General features: G+C 44.4%; 1 protein-coding gene across 1 annotated transcript in view; it reads right to left on the bottom strand.

Moving 5' to 3' along the window:
* pcsk5a (proprotein convertase subtilisin/kexin type 5a) overlaps positions 1–18,093 on the bottom strand; it is a 35,537-nt gene extending 17,444 nt beyond the window's left edge. Inside the window, exons 1-21 of the mRNA XM_020457638.2 lie at positions 17,661–18,093; positions 16,207–16,311; positions 15,709–15,882; positions 15,169–15,312; positions 14,715–14,791; positions 14,310–14,398; positions 13,259–13,431; positions 12,495–12,713; positions 12,027–12,127; positions 11,644–11,747; positions 11,180–11,297; positions 10,739–10,927; positions 9,058–9,194; positions 8,715–8,840; positions 8,308–8,410; positions 7,830–8,020; positions 4,807–4,891; positions 4,427–4,530; positions 2,290–2,431; positions 1,787–1,902; positions 160–262 (exon numbers count right to left, since the gene is read on the bottom strand). Of these exons, the coding sequence (XP_020313227.2) occupies positions 160–262; positions 1,787–1,902; positions 2,290–2,431; positions 4,427–4,530; positions 4,807–4,891; positions 7,830–8,020; positions 8,308–8,410; positions 8,715–8,840; positions 9,058–9,194; positions 10,739–10,927; positions 11,180–11,297; positions 11,644–11,747; positions 12,027–12,127; positions 12,495–12,713; positions 13,259–13,431; positions 14,310–14,398; positions 14,715–14,791; positions 15,169–15,312; positions 15,709–15,882; positions 16,207–16,311; positions 17,661–17,843 (2,783 nt within the window). The 5' untranslated portion in view covers positions 17,844–18,093. The remainder of the gene's footprint in view (positions 1–159; positions 263–1,786; positions 1,903–2,289; positions 2,432–4,426; positions 4,531–4,806; positions 4,892–7,829; positions 8,021–8,307; positions 8,411–8,714; positions 8,841–9,057; positions 9,195–10,738; positions 10,928–11,179; positions 11,298–11,643; positions 11,748–12,026; positions 12,128–12,494; positions 12,714–13,258; positions 13,432–14,309; positions 14,399–14,714; positions 14,792–15,168; positions 15,313–15,708; positions 15,883–16,206; positions 16,312–17,660) is intronic.
* Positions 18,094–20,410: the final 2,317 nt, after the last annotated feature.

The following is a 20,410-nucleotide window of genomic DNA, read 5'->3' as shown; positions in this document are numbered from 1 at the left end:
CCCCATAGACTTACCTAGAGGGGCCATAGTTGATCCAGTCCTCGCCATGGCCTTACATAGACACCATAGACTTACCTAGAAGGCTCACAGCTGATATAGTCCTCCCCATAGACTTACCTAGAGGGGCCATAGTTGATACAGTCCTCACCATAGACTTACCTAGAGGGGCCACAGCTGATACATTCCTCGGACTTTGGGCCTGTACACTTCAGACACGTGGCGTCACATGCATGGCACTTCCCATGGCTATCCTGGTACTCTCCTGCATGCAAAACACAAAGACAACATTTTACATTTACGTTGCACTAATTCAATGTAATTACCCTGTAATATTTTAATACAGAACCTAAGTATTCAGCTGTACCTAGCAACTGCAGATGAGGCATATACAACTATATTTGATTTGTAATGAAAGGAAACTGATCAGATTACGTTTAATTAGTTATATGTATAGTTACTTTGTAATAATAATATAACGTGTGACCTACACTAACATAGTAGCTATACGATACACTATCTGAATAGACCAGGGGTGAAAGTAGAATTCATTCGTCGCTGTAAGTGCTGTTATTGTGAAGTGGAAACTTCTAGGAGCAACAATGGCTCACCCGCGAAGTGGTAGGCCACACAAGCTCACAGAACAAGACGGAGTGCTGAAGTGCGTAGAGTGTAAACATCGTCTGTCCTCGGTTGCAACGCTCACTACCAAGTTTCGAACTGCCTCTGGAAGCAACATCAGCACAAGAACTGTTCGCCGGGAGCTTCATGAAATGGGTTTCCATGGCTGAGCAGCTGCACACAAGCCTAAGATCACCATGCGCAATGCCAAGCGTCGGCTGGAGTGGGGTAAAGCTCGTCACCATGGGACTCTGGAGCAGTGAAAACATTCTGTGGAGTGATGAATCACGCTTCACCATCTGGCAGTCCAACGCCCGAATCAGGGTTTGGCGGACGCCGGGAGAACGCTAGGCCACTTAGTTCCAGTGGAAGGAAATCTTAACGCCATAGCATACAATGACATTCTAGATGATTCTGTGAACTTGACTGGCTTACACAGAGCCCTGACTTCAACCCCATCGAACCCCTTTGGTGATGAATTGGAACACCTGACTGCGAGCCATGCCTTATCGCCAAACATCAGCACCCGACCTCACTAATGCTCTTGTGGCTGAATGGAAGCAAGTCCCCGCAGCAAAGTTCCAACATCTAGTTGAATGCCTTCCCAGAAGAGTGGATGCTGTTACTGTATAACAGCAAAGGGGGGACCAACTCCATATTAATGCCCATGATTTTGGAATGAGATGTTCGTCGAGCATGTGTCCACATACTTTTGGTCATGTAGTGTATTTCCAGCCTCCAAACAGTGGTGAATGGAAAGAGACATCTGTTACACAAAACACCACAAAGTGTAATGACATTTGGCGAATGTCATTAGGCTAGAATTTATGCATCCACTGCTGTCCGTGCGCGTCTCGGTGTGGGCCACTCATCTCTGCCTTGGCAAAATGTCTGTGTTCTCGTGGAGCCACATGGCATTTTGGAGCATAGGCTACACAACACGTTTTCATGTCCATTTGCTCATTTTTCCTGCCTCTGGCATGCAGTAATGATAAGTTACTTGAAATTTTGTTTCAATAATTGTGATAGGCTCACGTTTTAAGGTATGGTGTACCCCCACTATTTATTTTGCTAGGATGCCGTACCGGACCGTACCGCCTTACTTTCACCCCTGGAATAGACACTGGGTTGTACGAGTGAGTTTAAGGAGAGTGATTGATTGACTGACCATCACCACAGACGGTGCTGACCATACACACTTTGTCCATAAGACTGTATCCACCAGCACAGCTGCTGCAGTTCCCCTTCCCCGCTCCCACACAGGTGAGACAGCTGGAATCACACCTGAGGAGGTACCAGCAGACTGGCTGAGATTACATAAACAGACACATGTGCACAGAAATAGGCAGACACAAACACACACACAAACACACAATAAAACACACACACACACACAGAAAGGTCACTAGTTCGAATCGCCAAGGTGAAAAATCGGCCAATGTGCACATGAGGAAGGCACAACCTTAAATTGCTCTGGGGTCACCTTGGAAAATGGCAGACCCTGGCTGTGACCCCACTCTCAGGGGGAGTTGGAATATGCAAAAAAAAACACACTGGCAATTCACACGTGTGTATTAACACAAGCAAAAGATTATTATACACATGTTGGAATGAGGCCAGCCATAATAATAATGAACAATCCACCTACACCAAGACACAGAGCTCACTCACCTCCTGCATATCCTGGGTCCATCACTAGTTTTCTGTGGGCTGCTCTCCGTGGCATAGAAGCCAACACTACAGGAGGAAACACACCTCCACTCCTCCATCAGGTACCCATCAGCACACTGGTTACACGCCTCAATGCCCGCACCTGTGATAACACACATGTGCACACATACAAACAGACGCACACTGTAACCCATCTTTTATTTTTATTTTACCTTTATTTAACTAGGCAAGTCAGTTAAGAACAAATTCTTATTTTCAATGACGGCCTAGGAACAGTGGGTTAACTGCCTGTTCAGGGGCAGAACGACAGATTTGTACCTTGTCAGCTCGGGGGTTTGAACTTGCAACCTTCCGGTTACTAGTCCAACGCTCTAACCACTAGGCTACCCTGCCGCCCCTAAGCACCCGGAGACAACATCTGCACTCTAAACACATAAATTGTCCCTCTCATGACACATTATCGCTTCAGACGGTGACGCTGATGACTAGCTAAATGATTAGTACTGTATTTGTTTTACTTTTTTGGGGGGGGATATAAATTTGTACATATACACTGCTCAAAAAAATAAAGGGAACACTAAAATAACACATCCTAGATCTGAATGAATGAAATCTTTTTATTAAATACTTTTTTCTTTACATAATCACACAAAAATTATCAATGGAAATCAAATGTATCAACCCATGGAGGTCTGGATTTGGAGTCACACTCAAAATTAAAGTGGAAAACCACACTACAGGCTGATCCAACTTTGATGTAATGTCCTTGAAACAAGTCAAAATGAGGCTCAGTAGTGTGTGTGGCCTCCACGTGCCTGTATGACCTCCCTACAACGCCTGGGCATGCTCCTGATGAGGTGGCGGATGGTCTCCTGAGGGATCTCCTCCCAGACCTGGACTAAAGCATCCGCCAACTCCTGGACAGTCTGTTGGTGGATGGAGCGAGACATGATGTCCCAGATGTGCTCAATTGGATTCAGGTCTGAGGAACGGGCGGGCCAGTCCATAGCATCAATACCTTCCTCTTGCAGGAACTGCTGACACACTCCAGCCACATGAGGTCTAGCATTGTCTTGCATTTGGAGGAACCCAGGGCCAACGACCAGCATATGGTCTCACAAGGGGTCTGAGGATCTCAACTCGGTACCTAATGGCAGTCAGGCTACCTCTGGCGAGCACATGGAGGGCTGTGCGGCCCCTCAAAGAAATGCCACCCCACACCATGACTGACCCACCGCCAAACCGGTCATGCTGGAGGATGTTGCAGGCAGCAGAACGTTCTCCACGGCATCTCCAGACTGTCACGTCTGTCACATGTGCTCAGTGTGAACCTGCTTTCATCTGTGAAGAGCACAGGGCGCCAGTGGCGAATTTGCCAATCTTGGTGTTCTCTGGCAAATGCCAAACGTCCTGCACGGTGTTGGGCTTTGAGCACAACCCCCACCTGTGGACGTCGGGCCCTCATACCACCCTCATGGAGTCTGTTTCTGACCGTTTGAGCAGACACATGCACATTTGTGGCCTGCTGGAGGTCATTTTACAGGGCTCTGGCAGTGCTCCTCCTGCTCCTCCTTGCACAAAGGCGGAGGTAGCGGTCCTGCTGCTGGGTTGTTGCCCTCCTACGGCCTCCTCCACATCTCCTGATGTACTGGCCTGTCTCCTGGTAGCGCCTCCATGCTCTGGACACTACGCTGACAGACACAGCAAACCACAGCTCGCATTGATGTGCCATCCTGGATGAGCTGCACTACCTGAGCCCCTTGTGTGGGTTGTAGACTCCGTCCCATGCTACCACTAGAGTGAAAGCACCGCCAGCATTCAAAAGTGACCAAAACATCAGCCAGGAAGCATAGGAACTGAGAAGTGGTCTGTAGTCACCACCTGCAGAACCACTCCTTTATTGGGGGTGTCTTGCTAATTGCCTATGATTTCCATCTGTTGTCTATTCCATTTGCACAATAGCATGTGACATTTATTGTCAATCAGTGTTGCTTCCTTAGTGGACAGTTTGATTTCACAGAAGTGTGATTGACTTGGAGTTACATTGTGTTGTTTAAGTGTTCCCTTAATTTTTTTGAGCAGTGTATATATGGCTTAGGGTCCTGTTTGGTTTGATCCAAGTCACCCCTCCCTTTACCTGCACAGGTGGCACAGGCCTCGTGGCAGGGCTCGCAGGTGCTCTCATGTTCGTTGTGGTAACTTCCTGGTCCACAGCTCCTCTGGCAGCGGTTCCCCAACAGACTGGGGGGGGGGGGGGGTAGATCGATAGTGAGAGACTCATCATTATCTGGGCTCTGTGTTCCGACCCAGAGCGCACACACTCATTGAGAAGTTTTATCTGATAACTCTCAACACTGCAAAATACAACAAATATTATAATAGGAGTTTGCTTTGTAGCAATAGATTTCGAATGTGTGTGCAAATTAGTATTCTCTGTGGCGGAGATGGAGAATCACTGTGTACAGAGAAGAAATGCATGAGTTGGTAATTCGGGCGTCATCAGAGGGATTGGTTCACCTTGTGCCTGATTTGCATTCTGTGCAGATGTTCGCCGAGGTGCATCTCAAGCAGTTTTCACTGCACTTCCTGCACATATTTGCATCTGTGGGGAAAACAACAATGCAAGCATTCATACCTGCCAAATATAATTCCACTCCAGTTGAAGTAAAAGCATTGTTCATTAAGCACATATTCAGTAGAGACATCGGCTTGGTTTTTACAACAATACAGCATAATATCTTTAAAACCCTTTACACTTGGGGGAATTGGCCTATATGGATGGGGCTAAATTGAAATGTTTCTTACATAAGAAATATGAAAAGCATGTGCCTAACAATCTTGGCAATTGAAAAGGGAACCTTTTGGAGATGATGGGAACATTAGACCAAAATGTGAGGACATAACAGTTCACCTGACAAGTCTAAAATACTGTTGATTTTATTTCTAGTTTACATTGACCGTACTTTGCCGCATTTGTTGATTAAATCTGAAAATATTCTGCATACCTTCAGTAACACGAGAAGAATATTACTGGAGAATTTGGGGAATTGCAACATAAAACAAATACATGACAAGGGTTTAAAGTGAGAGGTCAAACTGGTTGCCTCCAGGTGGCCACACACATCTCCAAAGTGTGCACAAAGAAGAGTCTTCAACTACAAGGTGTTTTTGGAGCTCTTCTAGCTGTGCCGTTGAGGAACTAGAGCAAGCACACTTGTAGTCGATTTGGTTGGAGCACAATCCTCCATCACAGCAATCACACAATCCAAAAATGGTCCATCATAAATCCCAATCTGGCTCAGGTGGGCATCATTTGAAGGCTTGTTCTATTGCCAACATGACTAGCTGAGTTAGAGAGTACGATATTACAGTGTTAGGCTTTCAAAATGCAATTCAGGGAAACAGATCATAATTTTGGTGTGCATAGAAAGGAGTGCATTTAGTTGCGTGACGCAGCAAATTTTCATAACAACAGACAAAAATAGTCTCAATCGGTTCAAAACAACCCAGGGTATAACAACGATATGATATGGAAATGTGAAGTGCACATTTTGATTCATGGGTGTTTAGCTTGCTTCTATGACATCAAAGCAGTATTTATTATAATCCTCAACGTCTCATCTTTCAAAATACATAAAGTCCTCTTAAAATTTACAGAATTTCCCTCACTCAAACAACAAAACATTTGCAAATGCTTTGCCCAAACAGCGGGAGGGATGGGGGCAGCTTCTTGTCATGCGAGGTGGGTGGAGTAATAAAGGCCTAGTTCACACATTTGATGGATTTTTACATTTTTAAAAAATTATTTTATATTTGATTTTGATATATCAGAGGATTCTGCAGTACCCTCAGCACCCTTGCTTACTGCAGCTATGCGTATGCGGGAACGAGCGCTACCCTGTTGAATGTTAATGTTAAGTAGATGGCCATGTTAAACATTTCCTCATGAGTTATAAAGCTCAGATAGATAAATAGTAAATAACAAAATATATATATGTTTTGCATGCACTTTTTGTACCAGTATGCAATGCTATAGTAAATAGTATTAGAAATAGTACAATGTAGATTTCACGAAACAAAATACTCCACAATGCAAGTAACCATTTCACTGTACTGTTTACACCTTCTGTATCCTGGGCATGTCACAAATAAACTTAGATTTAATTTGATATAGTGTGTGTTTACCAGAGATGGTAATGTGAAGAACAACATGACCTACACTAAAGTCAAATTTGGATATAAGTTTAGGCAACGAGACAGTTTCCAAGTTCAAAAATTCTCAGTTAGAATGCCCTGCTTTTATTTCGGCACACTCACAACCGTAAGCCATTTTTTGTAATTAGCTCATCATTTACTTGTGAGTTTATTTTCCTGTAATAATAAATATAAATTAGATCAAGTTAAGACGTTGTCAACTATATGATATGGTCATTATTTTAACTGGCTAGCCAGCTAACTTAACGTTAGCTAGCTAATAAGCTAGAAACAAACCAAAACATTGTTTAGAAAGTTGCTTTTAGTTGCATAGTTTGCTAGATTGACATATACCAAATACATTTTTAAACGGATGGGTTTATTGGTGTTAAAATACACCAGCTATGTTATTTTGGACCACGTTGTTGTGTTTATGCTTTCTCATAACGACAACAACAAATTTTATATCACTGCGACATATGTCTACAGACCTGTCGATAGATTAGGTATAGACCAGCCTTTAGTCTTGAAATCTTTGGTTGTTTAGTACACTACCATACTCACTTTGTTTAGCACATGGCCTCACATGTGAATCGTTAAAGGGATGGGTGGGGCTAAGGCTTAAGAGGGCGTGAACAATGCTGAATGGGTGTAGACAAACAAGACCTCTCCAGTAAGTACCAAAACATTCAAAGGCCATTTTTTCAAAAGTGGGGTTACAAGTGAATCAACTTTCAAAGCAGAATTACTTTCCCATTGTTCCATAACTGTACTGTATAATATACAATTTTCTAGCTCCGAGTCTATACTTTTATCCAATGTAAAAAACACAATTTCAAATGTTGTCTACATAAGACCGAATCGAGCTGGTTGGTCACATATACTAACCATCAATTTGACAATTGACATGCTGTAAGAGTTCAGCTGCCTTATTACTGTAATTATTGTTTTTAGAACTAGTGGTCAGGGAAAATCCGACAAATTTCCCGGTGCACTGCTCTAATTCATTGTTTTCTCCTTCCCCCTGTGAACGTACTGCAGAGTTGGCGAGCAAGTCTAACGATTCGTCACGATATCACCTGACATCCCTCTGGGATGAACACAAAGTGGTTTTGTTTCGCATCTTCAAATTGTGTTCAAGTTTTTAAGATGAAATTCAATATAGGTCGATGTGTGTTTGTCGTAGAATGATGATGAATGCCTCACAACGTAGGGGGCAAATCCTGAATCGCATCCTATTCCCTAGACAGTGCACTATTTTGGACCAATATTCTATGAGAGTCTAGCCATAAGTAGCGCACTACTTGGGCATTCGGGTGTCATTTGGAACACACACAGGGACATACCATGGTCCAAGTAATAATTGTCACCACAGCTTGCCGTGCAACTATTGGTTCCCTCGGTCAGGTAGTGTCCAGCGCGACATGTAGCACACTGGTCACTGCGGCTGCCCGTGCAGATTTCACAGGAGGAGAAACACTTCTTACAGCGACGCCGGTCGCCCCAGAATCCCACTGGGCACACAGACACACACGTCCTGTAAGAGAGAAAGCACATGCCTTGTTGATTGTTTAGTGCAACACTAGGATTGTCTCCACATGGGACACTAAATGCATGTGTTAACTGTGTGTCCTACAGAGTTCAAAGCAGGAAAGCCGGAAGGCTACTGTGAGAAACATCTGTGACTCGATAACAGCCAATTAAGTGAGGTTCGTAAATATGTAATAATGGGCCGCCGGACAGCCCATGATTTAAAGCACGAGTGGAAGACCTAGTACAACGTCACTGACTCCAACCTATACATTTAGAGTGAATAGTCTTGACCTGCTGTTGTTCTTGAACTTGAGGAAGAGGTGTAGACACGTGACACACTGCTGGGGGCCTGGTCCCTCACAGCCATCCTCACTGCACTCGGGGTCACATCGGCCTGGAAGGAACGAAACAAAACTTACATTTCTCATCATGCATTTTCATAGCCTGGAATAATTCATTTGACAAAGCAAGACAGTCAGAATAGGGAAAGCATCTCTTACAAACACCAAAAGTGGTGGAACCCTTAAGACTTGGTGAAGCCTGAAGACTTAGCTTTGACGTAGGCTACTAGTTAAACAAATGGAGCTCGATACAGGCCACAATTAGTTAGATTCCGGTGTCTAAGCTATAAAAGGGTGTGATAATTGTGTGTCGTCTTGTTCCAAAGCTGCTCTGTGACAATGGGTAAAGTGACTCACCGTTGTATTCCTCAGTGAGATCATCACCGTCAGTTGGCAGCTCTGCCGAGCGGGCTTGCTCACGCCGCATGGAGTATGGTTGCTCTGAGGTGCCATAAAGCACTAGAGACCACTCTCTCAATTCCCCTGTAAATCAATGGAGAGAGAGGAAGATAAAACGACTTGTTATCAGGTTTTTACTAACTACATGACTTGACCAAAATCAACTAGGTCCCCAAGTCTTTCCTAGTCAGGTCACGTGATCAAAAAAAAAAAATCAGGACTCCACTCATGTGTAACAGTATTTGATATCTGGTGTAATTCTTGTGGTATGGAATGATGGTAAAAGTATAGCATGGCAAACCTGTTTCACTGTTGTCCCTTTGTTGAGATGGAGTATCCAGGACCTCCAGACTCCACTCTCCTGATGCCTTCTCCCCCCAGCAGTGAGTGGTCATGAACTCCCAGCTCTGGAAGCCCTCAGTGGAGTGGTCAAGAGGCCTGGACCAAAATACAACCACGGTATAATAAACTCAGCATAAAAAGAAACGTCCTCTCACTGTCAAGTGCGTTTATTTTCAGCAAACATGTGTAAATATTTGTGTGTACATAACAAGATTTAACAACTGAGACGTAAACAGAACCAAGATCCACAGACATGTGACTAACAGAAATTGAATAATGTATCCCTGAACAAAGGGGGGGGTTGTCAAAATCAAAATAACAGTCGGTATCTGGTGTGGCCAACAGCTGCATTAAGTACTGCAGTGCATCTCCTCCTCATGGACTGCACCAGATGTGCCAGTTCTTGCTGTGAGAGTTACCCCACTCTTCCACCAAGGCACCTGCAAGTTCCTGGACATTTCTGGAGGGAATGGCCCTAGCCTTTCGAGGACATGCCTTACAACAGGCCTACAAGCCCTCAGTCTAGCATCTCTCAGCCTATTGCGGACAGTCTGAGCACTGATGGAGAGATTGTGCGCTCCTGGTGTAACTCGGGCAGATGTTGTTGTCATCCTGTACCTGTCCCACAGGTGTGATGTTCGGATGTACTGATCCTGTGCAGGTGTTGTTACACGTGGTCTGCCACTGCGAGGACGAGCTGTCCGTCCTGTCTCCCTGTAGCGCTGTCTTAGGCGCCTCACAGTACAGACATTGCAATTTATTGCCCTGGCCACATCTGCAGTCCTCATGCCTCCTTGCAGCATGCCTAAGGCACGTTCCACGCAGATGAGCAGGGACCCTGGGCATCTTTCTGTTGGTGTTTTTCTGAGCCAGTAGAAAGGCCTCTTTAGTGTCTTCAGTTTTCATAACTACGACCTTAATTGCCTACCATCTGTAAGCTGTTAGTGTCTTAACGACCGTTCCACAGGTGCATGTTCATGAAAGGTTCATTGGGAAACAGTGTTTAAACCCTTTACAATAAAGACCTGTGAAGTTATTTGGATTTTTACGAATGACCTCTGAAAGACATTGACCACTATGACCAGGACCACAACACGACCATAGTGTAATATAATGCAAATGTTGACCAGGACCAAAATACAACAGGATAGAGCCATGTTACACTGTCATTTCTGGATTCTCTCCATAACCAAAGTTTATCGATACGTTTTCAGACCCAGAATGTCCTCCAATGTCCACAATAGTCCACGTCCCATGCCCTATGTTGTGTAGATCCTATGTTTCCGATTCATTTAGCATTGAGGGATGCAGATGGGATATGGACTTATCTCCACATTAGACCACTTTTTTTGTGAGAAAACTTTGAGGTGAACTATCACTTTAAGTCACTCGGCACATCAGCCAGTTTCTATCATCAACAAATATTTTGAATGTGTTAAGAGTGGGTGAAGCGACCAATCCCACTTGTATTGAGTACTACAGCACAACACCCTTTTCACACTATCATGCCAACCTGAACCGTACTTTGTTCCTTTTCACATGGTCCTTTCCACAGCTCCAGGAACTATGGTGGATGTGTAACCAGGCCAGCGCAATACAGTTCATCTTGTCTTGGCTCAGAAGTGTGAAAAGGGACTTACCTGTTTGCCAGTAGCTGTGACTTGGTCCCAGCGGGTGACGTGAGAGTGACGGAGAGGTCACCTCTGTGACTGTGGGTTATGGTGACACGGATGACTACATGTTCCAGATAAACAATGTGCTGCAGGGGATGATGGGAGCAGCCGGTGGACTCATACACAGACCTCAGCACAAGGCCTGGAGGAATGGTTCTGTAATGTGAGAGAGAGAGAGAGAGAGAGAGGAGGGGACAGGGGAGCGGAAGAGGGGTGAAAGAGAATGTGGGAGAGAGAGTGAGAGAGAAGGACAGAGATACAGAGAAAGAGAGAGAAAGTACGAGCGAAACACAGAGAGATTGTGAGGGAATTCCCATGCCGATGGATTCTCTGTGGAGATGGATAGATGGATATGCTTCAAAGGGAATAGAGGATTGTGTCCATGGCGGGAAGCAGTCAGTCAAGTACCTGCTCTCTTGGGTAGGAGCCTCCTTACACACATGCTGGGAGGGGACCAGTCTCCATCGCTCAGCCTCCTTCACCATGCTCTCTGCATCCAGCAGCCCAAAGCCGTACAGGTGGCTCACTGCCAATTAATAATTGAATGAATGGACAGAAGGAATAACAAATACACTAACAAACAAACAAACAAATGAATGGATCGATGACTTAAGTAAGCCATCCATGAAGCAATTAGTCGGTCAATCTAGCAATTAGTCGGTCAATCTAGATAGGAATGTCTTAAATGTGGTTGTTTGTCGTTTGATGTGTAGTGGTACATAAATAATTGTTCCCTTGTATGTGTTTTGGATGTCAATGGAAATTATTATAAATGAAGAAAAGCCCTTTTAGTTTTCTGTAGCCAAGCGTTAAAGAAACACAAACTCATTTGTGGACAGGATATGGGAAACAAATTCAATCAAGTCAGATACCCTGGTATCCAGCTCCGTTGGTGTGCCAGTCAGGGGAGGTCAGGTGACTGGCCTGTGACGTTCTGACAATAATGTGCTGCACGTCCCTCCAAGTCAGCAGTGGGCTGGATCAGGGTCCCACAGACACAAGTTAACAACACTGTATATAGCATATTATCTTAGTAATACTACAAAAACATTATTAATAGCTTATAATTAGGGCCATGAGTTTTTCTTGACCACGTGAACCGACATGGAAGAATTTTCAGTCCAAGTTTTAGCCTTTAACTAGGGCCCAGAGTTGTTCCTGGTCAGGTCACGTGGTCAAGAAAACCTCCTTGTTACCTATAATATTATCATTAGATTTAGATATCGGTGATGATATCTCTAGGAAAGTAGGTTACTTGGCCTCCAGGGCGAGTGCGATGACCCCTGCTGCCATTGGAGCGGAGACTGAGGTCCCAGAATGCTCCTTGCTACAGCCTTGTTTCAGGTCCAATGTTACCTGCCAGATAGAAAGTATTGTTGTGTGACTACAAAATGGTACAGTAGATGTGCTATTATGCCTTATAAACATCATACGGGGCTTTAAAGATACACTTTGTAACTTTCAGGTCATTTAATTTCCCCTGTGACAACGACAAACACATTCTGTCAAGAAGCAAAATTTAAAAAAAGAATGGATACATTCACCCCATCCTTTCCTTTCACAAACAAGCGCTGCAGCTGAAAAGAGCTGAAGTGGCTGCACCTTTGACACTGGTTTAAATCACTGTCATATGCAGCTATTGTATCAAATCAAATAATGAAGTCAAATCTAAATGTACTCATCACGTATAGCCGGGTTGGGGCCGATATACAGCTTGACTCACCATCTTGGCTCCCTGTCTGTCGGTGGAGAAGGAGCTGTAGGTGGAGGCCAGTGTCGAGGGGCATGGCTCCAGGTAGTCGGGTCTGGCCCCGCTATGGGTGGTGCTGCTGATGGAGATGGTGTAGATGCTGTTGGTGTAGCCGTCACAGGAGCAGTGATCCCTGCTCCGCCCACCGTTACCCGACGCCCACACGAAGATGGAGCCACGCCCCTTCCTTCCCTGGGAGTGGGGGTTCATGGGAGTAGTAGTTTTGGTCAAATTACCTTCATCAAGGTTTTATAGGATTTGGATTCTAGACACTGATCTAAGGTTGTTCTTGCGTATTCCCTTCACCGTTGGTTTACATTAGGGGGGGGTGCAAACTGATCCTAGATCTAAGGGCACCCTTCTCCCCTGTGATTAATGCCTCATGATTCATATTTGTATGTTATTTACATATTGATATGAAGATAAAGATAAGCACTAGAAGTAAACATACAGCCTGAGGCCAAAGACAGACAGACAGACAGACAGACAGACAGACAGACAGACAGACAGACAGACAGACAGACAGACAGACAGACAGACAGACAGACAGACAGACAGCTTTATTTTCTTGAGATTTCAGGACTTTGTGTGGAGCAAAATTGTTTGACCATTGAAAATCCTATTTTCAAGGTAGAAAAACAAGTATACACACATGTGCACATGCACATGCACACACACATAGTGGAGAATACATTTTTGACTGTACTGACGCAGAGAAGTTAGACAGACACACTCACAGTGCGTATGCCGTTGTCTAATGCGAGGCGAGCCAGAGGACCAGGTCCTTCCACAGTCCTCCCATCATCCTCCGGCCCCCAGCTGGCAGAGTAAATATCAATGTGCTGCTGCCTGAAGCTCAGGGATTGGGCCTCTACTATGTCCGTCACATCTCCGTCCAGCATACGAATGCCTGCAGATACGGGAGTGGGATGGACCTTCATAACCTTAGTATTCACTACATAGGATGGATCACCTATAGGAATAGACCGACTAGAATGAGATTATTGTCCTCTCCTTTTTCCTAGCCACCGTGCTTCTACACCTGCATTGCTTGCTGTTTGGGGTTTTAGGCTGGGTTTCTGTACAGCACTTTGAGATATCAGCTGATGTACGAAGGGCTATATAAATACATTTGATTTGATTTGATTATATTTCTATGGGACCGCCTGATTTAGAGGAGACCTTCAGCACCATACAGTATGTATGCATCTTCAATGTACAATGTACCTTCTATTTAATATTTGTAAAACTGAACTTGAACTGAATATACAGTATTTGTCCATATTTAATGTGCTAGCACCAAGGAGATACATTTTTTTTTAAATAACTTTTTCTCCCCAATTTCGATCTTGTCTCATCTCTACAACTCCCCAACCGGCTCGGAAGGTCGAGTCATGGGTCCTCCAAAACATGCTCGGCCTAACCGCGCTTCTTAACACCTGCCAGCTTAACCTGGAAGCCAGGCGCACCAATGTGTCGGAGGAAACACTATTCATCTGATGACCGAAGTCAGCATGCAGGCAGCCGGCCTGCCACAAGGAGTCGCTAGAGTGCAATGAGCCAAGTATAGCCCCCCCGGGCCAAACCCTCCCCTAACACGGATGACGCTGGGCCAATTGTGCGCCGCCCTATGAGACTCCCGATCACGGGCGATATCACAATCGGCCGTGTCTGAACCCGGGTCTGTAGTATCGCCTCTAGCACTGCGATGCAGTGCCTTAGACTGCTCGGGAGTCCCCTGCATTTCATGTTTTTATAAACGTGACTAATAAAGAACTCAAAACTCACCACCTATCCGAGCATTGAAGGAGATTCCAACAGTGCACTGGGAGTTATTTGCTGCCGCGGCAACCATCCCAGCACATTTTGTCCCATGGCTTACCCGGAAAAAAAAGGGAATGTATACCACATTAGCTTAGTTGCATATGTATGAGGAGACAGGCTATATGTACAACATCAAACTGGCAAAGAATAGACACATTCAAACAAGTGAATATGCATATTCATATAATATGAACATAATATATGAGTGTAATTGTGGGGAAAAATTTAAGTTGCTTCATAAAATGGGCGAAGATTCTGCAAAAAGCCTAAATAAGTAGGGCCTGGAGTTTTTCCTGACCACATCAACTTACCACGAAAAAACTCACAGCCCCAGCTATGAGCAATATGCATATTGAAAATAAGAATAACCTGTTGTCATTGCTAGAGTCGTATCTGGGCGTGGGGTCATCATCATTCCCATTGAAATCATAGCTGGCAAAGGGGTCCTAAGATACAGTGACACAGAAAAAAACAAAAGTCAGTGGCTAATTGGCCTTTAGTGTCTTCCAGTCTAGTCTGGTCTGGTCTGGTCTAGCCTGGTCTGGTCTGGTCTAGCCTGGTCTGGTCTAGCCTGGTCTGGCCTATACTCCACCAGTCAGAGCCTATTGACTCACAAATCAACTAGGCGTGTCTGAACACTAAAGCGGACAAGACGTTTAGCCTGTATTTTAATACTCTGCGTTGACCTTTAAAAGCTCTGGGCCAAGAGCTTTGACTGCATATTGTCTCAGCTCTGGACTTTTACATTCGGGACATATGCCAAATTGCTTTTAATAAATGTCCTTGTGAAGTCTTCAGAAGAGACGGTTCCCGAGGCACTTACAAAATTTGGCCTGAGATCAGGATGCTCTCTCTCGATGCCGTCATCCAAGATGGACACCACCACTCCCTTCCCTGTGTGTCCTCTCCTCCAGGCCCCCTCGATGTTCATGTAGGAAGGACAGCCCTGGGAGCCCTCACTGCAGTGCTGTTGATGAGGGAGGGGGGAATCAGCACATGTCATGTTTACTTGTTTATTTGGATCATTAGCTGTTACTTTAATAATAGTTATAACTACAAGGTGTCCTCGCAAAGCACAATACAAAACAATGGCGCAAATGTGGGTATTGCATTGACACCTGTAGCATGTTTGTAAATGTATGTTTGACCCTGTTTAAATATACCTTTTAAACTCATCCTTCCTTCCTTCCTTCCTTGAGGTAATTACTGACCTGTTTCGCTTACATTGCTCTCATCAATCATGTCATGTCAGATTAGTGGGTACGTCAAGGTAAGAGAAAGGATGCATTTTAAAAGTGTTGGAACGCGGCCATTACTGCATGTCTGCGGTGCAGCTGTGCCCTCTCAGCTGAGAGATACTCACAATGTACCACAAGCTGCACCACTGGGGGTCATTGAAAACCAGTGTCTGGGTCTGGTTAGGTTGGATGGGGCCTGGGTGAATGTGTTTCGTCCGAACGTCAATGGAGTAGATGTGACTGGCTCTGGAGTTCCTCTTGGTCCTCCAATGGACCACCTGTTGCTGCACCCACACCACCTGCAGAGGAATAGAGGTTATAGGACTCCTGGTGTAGGCTACTCACAGTAGTATGGAATGCACACTATAGACAGTACAAGGTGGTGTTTCACGTGTTTGCTGAGTCTGGTGAATCCCGTACAGGTGAAAGGTCAAATGATATTCATATCGATTTTTGTTTTTACATCAATTGAGTATGTCTTTTGTGTGCGCGTGACTGCTTGCTTGTGTGTGTGTGTGCTCGTTCATGTGTGTGTGAGTGCGTGTGTGTGCAGCATGTCATGCAGCTAATAAATTATATAGGAGGGTATCAATAACACCTCCAATGGGATCTAGTTACTGTACCTTGGTCTCCTTGGCGACGAGGTCGGTAACGTCTTTGTTGGACAACGTGGACCGCTCCACCGTCCCACTGTGGTGGAAACTATAAAAGTTGTTCAAGTCTCCAATCTGGGCAGAGTAGGAAACAATTTTTAAAAAGTTAACTAAGCAAGCCAGTTAATAACAAATTCTTATTTACAATGACGGCCTACCGGAGAACAGTGGGTTAACTGCCGTGTTCAGGGGCAGAACAACAGATTTTTTTACCTTGTCAGCTCAGGGATTCGATCCAGCAACCTTTTGGTTACTGGCCCAATGCTCTAAACACTAGGCTACCTGCCGTGTATAATCGTGTGTATGTATCCTAACGAGATCTGCCGCTTTTTCAACTGTGTCCCCATGTCTAAATGGCTGATAAATTATGAAGCTGTCATTGACATCAGTCATTGAGAAGGTTACTTTACACCCCTACTAGACTTTCAGGCCAGGGCAACCTGAACCCCAGGTACTGAGCCATGGGCTGGGCTATACCCTGTGGGTACACTCCTTTCTGACACCCAGGTTGATCATAATACCACCATTACGTATGTGTGCCTGGACCTGAACAGAATGGAATTTAGGCTAGGCTACACAAAACAGTCCATGTTTCCATCAGGGTGCTAATAGAGGGAAGGACAAAACAGTAAGAGTAGTGCTCTGGCTATTCTATCTAGGACCATACTGCTGTTGTAATCCATGAGTAGAAATGATGACTCCTTGGTCCCATTCAAATGATGACTCCTTGGTCCCATATCATACATCGAACTACTGAGTTGTGAGGTGACTGAACTCAATCTCTCCTTGAACCAGGGTGGCAAATTGTAGCCTGAGCCTTCCTTTCCGCTCTGAAAAGATGTAGGCCTGGGTCATATGAAAATAGGGCTTTTGGGCTGCATCTTCTGATAAGGAAGATAGTCTGATGTGGGTGCTCACTACAAGGTCAATGACTTGGCTAATTTGATATGGGGGCCACATGACTGTTTGAAGTCTCAGAAACGAATCTGATGTCTGCCCCAGCCAAACAACCGTGAATGATTCAGATCCAATCCAGCATTTCCTGCAAAAAGCTTGTCATTCACATGGGATAGAAAACGTCTTTCATCCAAAATAGGCGTACTTTAAAGGAAACAGCTTATAAAAATAGACTTAGGCTATGTATCAATTTGACAAAGGTAATGATGGTGCATAAGTAAAGTTAGATATCATGTTTAGGCCGAAGAATAGCGGACTAAACTAAACGGTGAACTTAATTCTGTCACCAGGAGTTTAGTCCGTTGGCCCACTAAATTTCTCTTTGGCTTTGGCTATAGACCGGTGTAACGTTTTTCCCCATTTGCATTGCAGTCGAATCATGAATGCTAACTTTGTCTCTGCAAAGGAAACATTAGGTAGGCTACAGTAGAAAAGTATAATGATTATATGCAACTTTGAGAATTTACCTGGCCCAAATTGTGAAATCCATATTTCTCCGCTATACTGTCTGCAGAGGCGGGTGCCCCATCTATCCTGATCGCCCAGTCATTTGTGTATATTATTGTTTGACAGAGTGGCATGAGACTCCCCATCCAAACAAAAGCGAAAATAGCCACCATTCCGGTTGAAAGAGGTAAATTCCGTGTCATCTCGCTCAAAAGTTTTTACAAAAGTTCTCTCGGACTCCTTTCACCGTCTGAAGCGTCTTCACATAGCGAGGAAGTTGTCATTTACTATGATAGACCTATGTTCGTAAAAAAATAGAATATTATCGGTGAATGACTGCGTTCAAAACGTGTCCTGCAGAAATGTCATTTCCCTGTTGAAATCTACCAGTGAGGACCAACTTCATTTACAATGCAGACTAGCCTAGATATCAGATTGCCACCTTCAATGACCCCGTAGTATCTCCTTTCCAGTCACTCGTTGGTGACACAAATCAAATAGGCCTATTATTGGTCAAACTGTAGGCCTATATTGCACAATGTTTACAAAGTGATTTGATTGACAAAAACGATATCATTTACAAATGCTTGATGCATCATTAGTAATGGCCTAGTCTATGAAGGATTTACTGACTGAGACATGTGGACTGTATACTTTCATTTCAATTACTCCCCGAGAACTGTTAACTTGTATGATTAGGCCTAGGCTATTTTGTGTGGCAGATGAGTAGCCTTCTTAGTGAGGAGTTGACACCACTGTCCTTGGGAGTTTTTTTAAAACAATGTAATTATGTCAGACTCGGAGTTCCTAATTAGATTGACAATCCCTCCTATTCATTTAGGATCACTTCAAGACAGAGGCCTGCTGATTTATTGCAAAGCATTTACTGGGATCTACACATCAGTGGCATATGGATCTTTGGCGTACACTTTTGAGGTATGAAGTCATCTGATATACAGTGAATAATATTCCCTTCAACTATCTTTTATCCATTGAAAACACCATTTGTCTGTACAATACCTTGACCTGACACCCTTTGAATGAACATTAGATTCACTAGTACAATGAAGTCTCAATCCATTCCTAAAATGTGATAATGTTTTAAATGTTTTTCTGATCGAATATATACTGAATAAAAAAATATAAACGCAGCATGTAAAGTGTTGGTCCCTTGTTTCATGAGCTTACATAAAAGATCCCAGAAATGTTCCATATGCATTAAAAGCTTATTTATCTCAAATTTTGTGAACAAATTTGTTTACATCCCTGTTAGTGAGCATTTTTCCTTTGCAGAGATAATCCATCCACCTGACAGGTGTGGCATATCAAGGAGCTGGATAAACAGCACATTCATTACACAGGTTCACCTTGTGCTGGGGACAATAAAAGGTCACTCTAAAGTGTGCAATTTTGGCACACAATGCCACAGAGGGAGAGTGCAATTGGCATGCCTGACTGAATGTCCACCAGAGCTGTTGCCAGATAATTTAATGTTAATTTCTCTACCATAAGCCACCTCGTTTGAGAAAATTTGGCATTATGTCCAATCGGCCTCATAACCGTAGATCACGTGCAACCGCGCCAGCCCACATCGGGTTTTCTTCACCTGTGCGATCATCTGAGACCAGCCACCTGGACAGATGATGAAACTGTGGGGTTTGCACAACTGAATAAAAAAAATGGAACCTTTATTTAACTTGGCAAGTCAGTTAAGAACAAATTCTTATTTACAATAACAGCATTCCCTGGCCAAACCCGGACAACACTGGGCCAATTGTGCACCGCTCTATGGGACTCCCAATCACAGCCGGATGTGATGCAGCCTGGAAACCGTCTCAGGGAAGCTTATCTGCGTGCTTGTTGTCCTCACCAGGGTCTTGATCTGACTACAGTTCAGCGTCGTAACCAACTTCAGTGGGCAAACGCTCACCTTTGATGGCCACTGGCACGCTGGAGAAGTGTGTTCTTCACGGATTTAATCCCAGTTTCAACTGTACTGGGCAGATGGTAGACAGTGTGTCTGGTGTTGTGTTGGCGAGCGGTTTGCTGAGTGCCCGATGGTGGCGGTGGGGTTATGGTATGGGCAGGTATAAGCTATGGACAACAAACACAATTTCATTTTATCAGTATTGTATGGACAGAGATCCTGAGGCTCATTGTCGTGCCATTCATCAGCCGCGATTACCTCATGTTTCAGCATGATAATGCACGGCCCCATGTCGCAAGGATCTGTATACAATTCCTGGAAGCTAAAAATGTCCCAGTACTTCCATGGCCTGCATACTCACCAGACATGTCACCCATTGAGGATGTTTGGAATGGTCTGGATCGACATGTACGACAGAGTGTTCCAGTTCCCACCAATATCCAGCAACTTTGCACAGACATTGAAGAGGAGTGGGACAACATTCCACAGGCCACAATCAATAGCCTGATCAAATGGTAGTCACACCAGATACTGACTGGTTTTCTGATCCCCGGTTTTCTGATACTTAAAAAAATATATAGTATTTTTTACATTTCTTTCTCAATTTCATGATATCCAATTGGTAGTTACAGTCTTGTCCCATCGCTGCAACTCCCATACGGGGACTCGGGAGAGGCGAAGGGCGAGAGCTATGTATCCTCCGAAACACGACTCTGCCAAGCCACACTGCTTCTTGACACACTGCTCGCTTAACGCGGAAGCCATCCGCCCCAACATGTCAGAGGAAACACCGTCCAGCTGGCGACCGAAGTCAGCGTGCATGCGCAAGGGCCTAATGAATGT

The sequence above is a fragment of the Oncorhynchus kisutch genome, linkage group LG23 (genome assembly GCF_002021735.2).
Source record: "Oncorhynchus kisutch isolate 150728-3 linkage group LG23, Okis_V2, whole genome shotgun sequence".
NCBI lineage: Eukaryota > Metazoa > Chordata > Actinopteri > Salmoniformes > Salmonidae > Oncorhynchus > Oncorhynchus kisutch.
The sequence above is the reverse complement of the archived record's forward strand: the minus strand, read 5'-3'. Positions and strand labels throughout refer to the sequence as shown.